General features: G+C 45.5%; 1 protein-coding gene across 1 annotated transcript in view; it reads right to left on the reverse strand.

Moving 5' to 3' along the window:
• LOC147121964 (P-selectin-like) overlaps positions 1 to 9,122 on the reverse strand; it is a 134,669-nt gene extending 125,547 nt beyond the window's left edge. The window contains exon 1 of the mRNA XM_085982555.1: positions 9,045 to 9,122. Coding sequence (XP_085838681.1) covers positions 9,045 to 9,053 — 9 coding nt within the window. The 5' untranslated portion in view covers positions 9,054 to 9,122. The remainder of the gene's footprint in view (positions 1 to 9,044) is intronic.
• Between the last annotated feature and the right edge of the window lie 1,533 nt (positions 9,123 to 10,655).

Raw genomic sequence — 10,655 nt, forward strand, 5'->3', positions numbered from 1 at the left:
GCTGGTGTGTCTGGTTCTGCTGGTGTTGGGGCTGATCGTGGTCATATTTTGAGGACCAAGGTGAGAGAGTGTAAACCATACCCATTCTGATGTAATAGATGGCAGGTGATGGATAGATGACAGAAGCAAATCCGTCAATGGTGAGAGAGGTTGTTCCAATGAGGTGCCACTGGACAGAGATTTGGCTCTAAACACTTGCAAGCTACAGAAAACTCTATGGGGTAAACATTTGGTTGCTTTGCACCTCCCGTTAGTGCCCTAAGAGGGCGCTAGCGGGGCGCAAAGCAACTAGCGCCCGGGCGCGGGGCCGCCCACGCCTCCTGCAAAATTCAGTGGGAAGTTAGTGGCGGTGCTAACCGGTAGCGGCCCGCTCGTGCCCTGGCCGCAATCTTCGGGAGCGCCCCCTGACTTACCACCGGATGCTATGTCCGACGGGGTCAGGGGGGCCTACCTGCAGCCGGGGAGGTGCAATTTAAAGGTGAGTTGCGGGGTGGCCATTTTTGTTGCTGGCCGCCTGCCAGCACATGCCTGCACTCCTGGCCCTGGCCTCCTGATCCGCCCCCCCCCCGCGGAGTGCCAGCTTCGCTCCAAGAGCCCGGCACTTCTCTTGAGTGCCGGGCTCTTTTGCCGGCACTCTGATCCCCGGGGGCCAGCTGGGCCCCGGGTCGCGCTGTGCAAGGCCCCCCCCCCTTAAGAAGGGGAGGAAGGCCTGCAATACCGCAGCACGACGTGCCACAGCGTATGGTGCTGTGGCACGCAGCGCCGTGATATTCCCTCGCAGCGCCCCAAGAGGGATGCGGGGCGCTTCCAGTTGAAGCATAACCCCCCTGCTCTTGTATTCTGTGCCACAGCTAATAAAGGCAAGCATTCCGTATGCCTTCTTAACCACCATATCTACTTGGCCTGCTACCTTCCGGGATCTGTGGACATGCACTCCAAGGTCCCTTTGTTCCTATACACTACTCAGTGTCCTACCATTTAATGTGTATTCCCTTTCCTTGTTAGCCCTCCCCAAATGTTCCCTAAAGCAAAGCCAAACCCACATCATCTGTATATGCCGAGAACAAAACTGGACACAGCACTGAACCTTCTCCAACCTAACCAAGAATTCACCATGTGGAAGAATCACGGGTGTGAACTCAGCTGCACCAATATGTACATTCTATCCCTTGCTGACATCATTTGCAAGTACATGGTCAGCTTTCACACGTACTCTGATGATAACCATCATTCTGCCACCACAGTAGGCTCCAAAGTTTTGCTGTCTGTCCAACATCAAGTCTTGGAAGACTTGATTTACTTCAGCTCAATGTAAAAAAAGCTGATGTCATCCTCTTCAGTTCACATCAGTAGCTACATGGCTCTGACTCCAGCTCCATCAGCCTGCTGGGCTGCTTGCTCAGGCTGAACCAGTTGGTGCTCAACATCTGCGTTGAGCTCAACCCTGAGGTGGTCTGCTTACTCCAGATCCAATTAGTTGACAAGATTGCGTTTTCCCACCTCTAGAATATTGCCCATTTCAGTTGACTGCCCCTCTGCTTCTGCTGCTTAAGTTATGCCCTTCATCACCGTGAAGATTGATTTCTCAAATGTTCTCCTCTACCCTTCACAAACTTAAATTAATACAGAACTCTGAGGCCTGAGCTTTTTCTCACATAAAGCCCTGAATTCCTGTCAGACTTGTCCTTGTTAAGCTCCACTGGCTCTATGTCCTCCAGTGCATTAGTCATAGAGTCATAGTCATAGAGTCATAATGGCACAGAAGGAGGCCATTCGGCCCATCGAGTCTGTGCAGGCTTTCTGTAGAGCAATCCAGTCAGCCCATTCCCCCGCTCTATCCCCGTAGCCCTGCAAATTTATTTCCCTCAAGTGCCTATCCAGTCTCCCCTTGAAAACATTGAGTATCTCCGCTTCCACCACTTCCGTCGGCAGCGAGTTCTAGGTCCTCACCACTCGCTGCATAAAAAAGTTTTTCTTCACATCCCCCCTGTATCTCTTGCCCAAAACCTTAAATCTGTGTCCCCTAGTCCTTGTACTATCAACTAGTGGGAACGGCCTTTCTCCGTCTAGCCTATCCAAACCCGTCATAATCTTGTACACCTCTATCAAATCACCCCTCAACCTCCTTTGCTCTAATGAAAACAAATCCAGCTTCTCCAACCCGTCCTTGTAGCTAAGATTCCCGATCCCCGGAACCATTCTGGTAAATCTCCTCTGCACCCTCTCAAGGGCCTTCACATCCTTCCTAAAGTGTGGTGACCAGAACTGGACGCAATTCTCCAGTTGTGGCCTAACCAGCGCTTTATAAAGGTTCAGCATAACTTCTCTACTTTTGTACTCAATACCTCTATTTATGAAGCCCAAGATCCCATATGCTTTGCTAACCATTCTCTCAGTATGTCCTGCCACCTTCAGGGACCTATGCACATTAACTCCCAGGTCCCTCTGTCCCTGCACACTCTTTAAAACTGTGCCATTAAGTGTATATTGCCTCTCCCTGTTCCTTCTGCCAAAATGCATCACCTCACACTTCACTGTATTAAATTCCATTTGCCACTTGTCTGCCCATTCTGCTAGCCTTTCTATGTCCTGTTGCGGTCGATTGGTATCATCCTCACTGTTTGCCACACCCCCAAATTTGGTGTCATCGCCAAATTTAGAAATTCTACCCTGTATTCCAATATCCAGGTCATTTATATATATCACAAAAAGCAGTGGCCCCAGCACTGACCTTTGGGGAACACCACTGTCTACCATTCTCCAGTCTGAAAAACAGCCATTTACCACAACTCGCTGTTTTCTATCCTTAAGCCAATTCCTTATCCAAGCTGCCACTGACCCACCTATTCCTTGAACCTCAATTTTGTTAACCAGCCTTCTATGTGGTACTTTGTCAAACGCCTTCCTAAAATCCATGTAGACAACATCCATTGCATTCCCTTCAACAATCCCCCGTTACTTCATCAAAAAATTCAATTAGATTAGTCAAACACGATCTGTCTTTTACAAATCCGTGTTGGCTCTCCTTAATTAGCTTAAACCTCTCCAAGTGCCCGTTAATTTTTTCCTTGATTATTGTTTTTAAAACTTTACCCACCACTGATGCCTACTGTTTACATGCCAATAGAAGATTTTTGGGTTCCCTTTTATGTTAGCCGCCATTCTACTCTCATATTCTCTCTTTGCCAATCTTATTTTCATCTTCATATCCCCTCTCAACTTATTGTATTTGGTCTGGTTCTCCCTTGAAGAATTCACCTGACATGCATCATATATCCTCTTTTTTTATTTCATCATCTTCTCTATCTCCCTCGTCATCCCTTGCTTTGGTTCCTTTACCCTTCCCTCTTGTACCTAGCCTGTACTTGGAACATCTCCTCCTTAAAGATCATCCCTTGTTCCATTACAGTTTTTCCTGTCACTCTTTGGTTCAAGTTTACCCTGGCTAGATCCTTTTGCATCCCATTGAAGTTAGCCCGATTCCAGTTTAGAAGTTCCACTCCAGATTGTTCTTTGCTCCTGTCCATTGCTAATATAAACCTTATGATACAATGATCACTTGAACCCAAGTGTCCTCCCACAGACACTTGGTCAACCTGGCCCACCTCATTCCCCAGCACCAGATCCAGCAATGCCTCCTTCCTAGTTGGGCCAAGAACATACTGGTCAAGGAAATTTTCCTGAACATATTTCAGAAATTCCTCCCCCTCCTTTCCCTTAACCCTAGCATTATCCCAATCGATATTTGGGTAATTAAAGTCTCCCAATATCACCACTCTAGATAGGGGTAAAAATTGGGTAGTGCCCCCTTTGGGGCGCTACTTTCGCCGGGGCACTAATTTTAGCGCACCAAAAAAGTTTGCGCCCTCGCGGCTGATTTTCCCAGCTAGCGCCCCGAGAGGGAGGAGGGGTGCTACTGGAAGCGCCCTGCGTCCCTCTTAGGGTGCAGTGAGCCAATATCGCGGCACTACATGCCTCAGCACCATGCGCTGCAGCACATCACACCACAGTACTGCAGGCCTTCCTCCCCTTATTAAAGGAGAGAGGTCTGGCACATCGCGTCCTGGCACCCAGCTGGGCCACCAGGGATCGGAGCACCGGCAAAAGGGCCCGACACTCAAGAGGAGTGCCGGGTTCACGGAGAGCAGCCGGCATCCTGCGGGGGCTGCACGGGGGCTGGGGGCAGCAACGGTGGCAGGTGCTGGCAGGCGGCCAGCAACAAAAATGGCCGCCCGCCACCGCCCCTTTAACTAGCACCGCCCTGGCCACAGGTAGGCTCCCCTGACCCTGGCGGACATAGCGTCTGGCAGTAAGTTGGGGGGCGCCACTCAATATTACAGCCGGGGCACAAGCGGGGCGCTGTGCACGGCGGTGATGTCATTGTCGGTGGCGCAGTGCCGTGTGGTGCTAACGGTTACCGCCGCTGCTAACCTCCTGCTGAATTTCTTGGGAGGCGTTAGCGGCGCTGCGCCCTGGCGCTAGTTGATTTGCACCCCGTTAGCGCCCTCTTAGCACTAACGGGAGGCGCAAATCAACCAAATTTGGCCCCCTATAGCTCTTGCATATCTCTGCGATTTCCCTGCAGATTTGTTCCTCTACCTCCCTCTAGGAGGCCTATAGAATACCCCAATAGCGTGATCATACCCTTTTTGCTCCTCAACTCTAACCAAATGGATTCTGTTCCTGTCCCCTCAAGAACATCCTCTCTTTCCAACACTACAATGTCTTCCTTAATCAGCACTGCCACCCCACCTCCCTTTTCTCTTTCCCTATCTTTTCTGAACACCTTGAACCCTTGAATATTAAGTGCCCAGTCCTCATTGCTTTTAAGCCACACGGCTAATTGTGCTTGTAGCTCACCAAACTTATTCACCACACTTTGTGCGTTTACGTACATTCCTTCTAAACCCATTTTTGAACTTTTCGTAGTCTTTCTTAGTCTGCTCCTATATAATATGGTACTATCACTGCCTCTAGTACTATCTTCTCTAGTACTATCCAACACACTCACTCTTTTATGCACCTTATTCCTCCTTTCTACTCCTATATGCTGGTGCCCATCCCCCTGCCAAGCTAGTTTAAACCCTCCCCAACAGCACTAGCAAACCTCCCTGTTTCAATGTCCCAGTCTTCAAATTCTGCCAGTGTCTCACCCCATATTATCTGACTGGTCTTCTCCCCTTTGCACCCTCTGTTCCTCAATCTCGGGATTACTGCTTCTCCTCTGTTTTCCTGGCTCCACCATTGATGGCCAATGTTTCATTGACGACTCCCCAGCTCTTTGGAATGCTCTCCCAAAACCATGTCATCTTGTTACCTTTCTCCTTTCTTTCAAAACCTTACAAAGGAACTTTTCCCATAGAGCCTGTTTTTGAGTGCCCCTTTAACTTTCGTACTTGCCTCTCCCCATTATAAAGAGTCATTCTTCAATCATAGAATCATAGAAGCTTACAGCATAGAAGGAGGCCATTCGACCGATCATGCCTCTTTGAAAGAACTGTCTAATTTAGTTCCACACCCCAGCTTTTTCCCCATAACCCTGCAAATTAGTTCTCTTCAAATACATGTCCAATTGCCTTTTGAAAGTTTCTATTGAACTAAAGGGATAATTACTAGTCCTAGCCCCTTTGGGGCTATCCCGGATCAGGCGTATTTCTGAGACGTTCACTTTCAACTAAAGTTTGAGGTAGCCGAATCCTAAAGATGCTTAATTGGGTCTAAAGGTCCGGACTATCTCTCCCTAAAGGAAAGGAACAACCCGAGAATGTTACCGTCCTCCAGATAGCACTTTTAATAAGTTTAGCTAGACTGTAACGTTCCGGATATTATGAGGGTCGGGAAAACTCCCCCAGAATTCTGCAGCTCTCCACCAAAGAGTGTACAGAGATTGAGTTCATGAGTTTTTGATACAGAAATCTTATGTGAGACAATTCTAAAAATATATAGATTTATTAAAGAACCGACATGTAATTTACAGTTGGTGAGTCAATCGCAACATTAACAGTTCCAAAAAGAGAAAACTTACAATCTTATCAGAGAATCTTACTTTTAAATCTTAACTTCACTACAGTATTACAGTTCTTAGTGTTCTACAGGATATCCACCAAAATCAACTACCTTTGATCCCTGAGGTACAAAGAGTTGGAGACTTACAGAGCCGCTTCTGAAGCCGAGAATCGCTTTGCCCAATTAAGGCGAGTTTATTATCCCATTTGAGAGTTCAATATTTATACCCTTTTCCAGTGGTATTTCCTTTAAGGTTTTCTGCTGATGCAAGTTAATTATCTCTCATCATTTTTCTGCCGACCTCTGCAACTCTTACAGCCACCTCAGCCAGAATCATGTCTCCTCTCTAGGTGTTCTAACTTTACCATATAAAAACGGTGTGACGGCAGGTGTTCCTTACTTGATGTCATCTTTACGAGGGCAGATGTTCCTTATCTTATGTGCCTCTTTACGAAGTGTAAATTAGAACACCTTATCCATGGTGAACCATTGTTTTTGTTCTCAAAGGTCAGCCTGTCAGAGCCCTTCACCTTCTGTTTCAATAAGGTTATTTATTCAGGGTCAACAACTGTCTTATCTCAATAACCAAAATGCTTTCACAGCTATTTCATAGTTAATTTCTAAATTTCCAAACCCAGTTTGTCATGTTTTAATAAAGCCAGAATTCTTTCATAAGGTGGTGTATTTTTCTGAATGGGTTATTTGGCTTATTCCTTCACACAACCTGCTTCCATCATGCTTTCAGGTAGTGCATTCTAGATCATAACAACCCTCTGTCTGAAATAATTTCTCCTTATTTCCCCTCTAATTCTTCTGCCAATTATTTTAAATCTACTGACCCACTAGCCAGAGGGAACAGCTTCTCCCTACTTGCTCTATAAAAACCCTTCATAATTTTGAATACCTGTTAGGTCTCTCCTTAATCTTCTCTGCTCTAAGGAGAACAATCCCAGCTTCTCCAATCCCTCCACATAACTGAAGTCTCTCATCCCTGGTATCATCGTGGTAAACCTCCTCTCTACCCTCTCCAAGGCCTTGACATCCTTCCTAAAGTGTGGTGCCCAGAATTGTACACAATACTCTAGCTGAGGCCTAACTAGTTATTTGTAATGGTTTAGCATGATTTCTTTGTTTTTGTATTCAATGCCCCTATTTAGAAAGTCAAGCATCCTATATGGTTTCTTAACTGCTTTATCAACTTGCCCTGCCATCTTCAAGGATTTGTGAATATGCACCCCAGGTCCCTCTGTTCTTGTACCCCTCAAATAGTACCATTTAGATTATACTGCCTCGCCATGTTGTTTCTTCCAAAGTGCATCACTTCACATTATCCGCATTAAATTGCATCTTCCATGTGTCTACCCATTTCACCAGTCTGTCTACATCCTCCTTAAGTCCCCTACTATCATGCTCACTATTTGTATCATCCGCAAACTTTGAAATTATGCTATCTGTACTCAAATGCAGGCCATTTATATAACAAGAAAAGTAATGGACCTAATACCAACCCCTGGGGACCCCACTGCAAACTTCTCTCCAGTCAGAAAGGCATCCGTTCACCACTACTCTCCGTCTCCTATCCCTTAGCCAATTATGTACTCTAGTTACCCCCGTCCCTTTATTACCATGTGCTTCTATTTTCCAAATAAGTCTGTTATGAGGTACTTTATAAATGCCTTTTGAAAGTGGATATATACAACATCTATTGCACTACCTTCATCAACCCTCTCAGTTATTTCATCAAAGAACTCAATCAGGTTAGTCAGACACGATTCACCTTTAACAAATCCATGCTGGCTGTCCCTTATTAACCCATGCTTTTCTAAGTGAGAATTAATGTTGTCCTTGACAATGATCTCTAGTAGTTTTCCCACCATTGTAGATCCTTCTCCCCTTCTTTGAACAGGACTGTAACATTTGCAATCCTCCAGCCCTCTGGCACCACTCCCATATCCAAAGAGGATTGAAAGATTGTGGTCAGAACTTCTGCTATCTCGACCCTAGCTTCCCTCAGCAACCTAGGATGTAACCCAACTGGACCGGGTGACTTGTTAACTTTGAGTGGTGCCAACCTATTTAGCACCTCCTTTCTCTGTATTTTATTCCTATCCAATATTTCGACTTCCCCCTTCTCTACTGCAACATTAAATTCATCCTCTTCTTTTTTGAAGACAGATGGAAGGTACTCATTCAATAGGTCAGTCATGCCCTTTGCCTCCAGAAGAAGATTTATTTTCTTCTCCCTAATCAGCTCCACCATTCCTTTAACTATCCTTTTACTTTTTATATGTTTATAAAAGATACTCTCTCTCTGCCCTTCTTATATCCTTTTTCAATTTCCCCCCACACTCTCTGTATTCTGCCTGATGTTCGATTGTATTCTGTACCTGACATTTGTCAGAAACCTCTTTTGTCTGTTTTATTTTAACCTCTATTTCCTTTGTCATCCAGGGAGCTCTAGTTTTGGATGCCCCATCTTTCCTCCTTATGGGAATGTGGTGATCTTTGTAAATACAAGTTATTGTTGGTCCAACATGTTACACCACGATGCTACCTGGTAATCACTCGATAAACAGCATTCAAAAATATCGACACAATTTTTAAAAAACTTACTTGTTAATCTTAGTTTAGACTGATCATAGACTTACGGTAAAACTATTACCCAAATACAATGTGAATACTTACAATCCAAATGCCTTTGCAATTGACATATTAACTCAGTTGCATTATCAAATATGCAATAATTTGCCAAAAGAAAAGAAATTAATAATGCAGTAAATAGTTCATCTGTATCATATATAATGTAAATGTAGCACTGAGACACTCCGATACCAGTGTATTTTGTTTATAACGGTTTTTGTTTTATCAATGCATATGCAGCTACAGTTCATTTCCTTTGACAAATTCATGAGTTAGCAGTATTTTTACTATCCTCCTCACTTCAGTCCCTCTCTTAAACCCAGCAGAATAGTTCTGCACTGGACAATTGTTGCATGAGATTCCCTCTCGTGTAAGAAGAGCCAGAAAACTTTACTCACCATCTTCATGATGTGAGAGAATCCTTAGACTTGTGATTGTCACTGCTCTCAGCTTTGGTGTTACCAAACTTCTGTGCGTAACTCTGTAACAGCAGAATAAAGCCTATTGTGTGGATTTCCTGAAGCGCTGTTGATTAGGAACTCGCCCACTTCTGCTTCTTGTCTCACGGATCTCCTGTACATAGGGCTTACTGGAACTGAATTTATATACAAATAAATTCATAGTGTATGGAAGATTCAATGAGCTATTTCCATTTGTGTGAGTAAATGACTGGCTTTATTTGTAGAACACATCAAAGGCTGTATCTTATCTTAAGTTGTTTTAAATGATCCTGGCCACAAAAAGGCAGGGGAAGTGAGAGAGCAGCTAACATGTTATTGCCTCAATTCACCAGGGTTTTGCAGTTAGCAAGAACAACAACATATATTTATATAGCGCCTTTAACGTAGTAAAACGTCCCAAGGTGCTTCACAGAAGCGCTATCAAACAAAATTTGACACCGAGACACATAAGGAAAATTAGGGCAGATTAGCAAAGCTTGGTCAAAGTGGTAGGTTTTAAGGAGCGTCTTAAAAGAAGAAAGAGAGGTAGAGAGGTTTAGGGAGCAAATTCCAGAGCTTAAAGTCTTAGCAGCTGAAGGCACGGCCACCAATGGTTGAGCGATTAAAATCGGGGATGCTCAAGAGGCCAGAATTGGAGGAGCACAAAAATCTCAGAGGGTTGTGGGGCTGAAGGAGATTACAGAGATAGGAGGGGTGAGGCAATTGAGGGATTTGAAAACAAGGATGAGAATTTTTAAATTGAGGCGTTGCTTAACCGGGAGCCAATGTAGGTCAGCAAGCACAGGGATGATGGGTGAACGGAACTTAGTGCGAGTTAGGACACGGGCAGCAGAGTTTTGGATGACCTCAAGTTTATGGAGGATAGAATGTGGGAGGCTCATCAGGAGTGCGTTGGAATAGTCAAGTGTAGAGGTTGGAAAGGCATTTCTCCACTCAACATCTCAGGAGGCCATCGAATGGAGAGCCAAACTAGACATCCCATTATAAGCTTTTCCCGTCATATGAAAGTAGTAAAGGCATGGATGAGGGTTTCAGCAGCAGATGAGCTGAGGCAGAAGTGGAGTCGGGTGATGTTGCAGAGCTGGCAATAGGCAGTCTCGGTGATGGCGCAGATATGTGGTCAGAAGCTCATCTCGGGGTCAAATATGATACGAAGGCCGGGATTTTGCCTACCTGGCGGGTCCGGTGCGGGCGGTGGCATTGGCGGGTAGTGACCCCGCTGCTGGCTCCATCCCGCTGCTGAAAATTACTTTCCCTTAATAGGGCCAAATAAGCCCACCCTGCGTGTTACCCGGTCCCATTAAATGGTGCAGGTCTGGTGACGTGTTTTCAGCCGGGTACTTAAAGGGGCCATGGCCACATTGGATTTGAATGTCAATCTAACTTAGCATTTGAGCACTGCAAACTCTGACAATGACTGCACAGAGGCAGAGGGCTGCACCCAGGTTCTCCGATGACTCCCTCCATATGTGTCAGAGAACGCAGGGAGGTCCTCTTCCCCTCCAATGGGCGGAAGAGACCTCACCAGGACACCAAAACAGCCTAGTT

Source organism: Somniosus microcephalus, chromosome 3, assembly GCF_052327205.1.
Source record: "Somniosus microcephalus isolate GS21.2 chromosome 3, FLI_Smic_1.0, whole genome shotgun sequence".
NCBI classification, from domain to species: domain Eukaryota; kingdom Metazoa; phylum Chordata; class Chondrichthyes; order Squaliformes; family Somniosidae; genus Somniosus; species Somniosus microcephalus.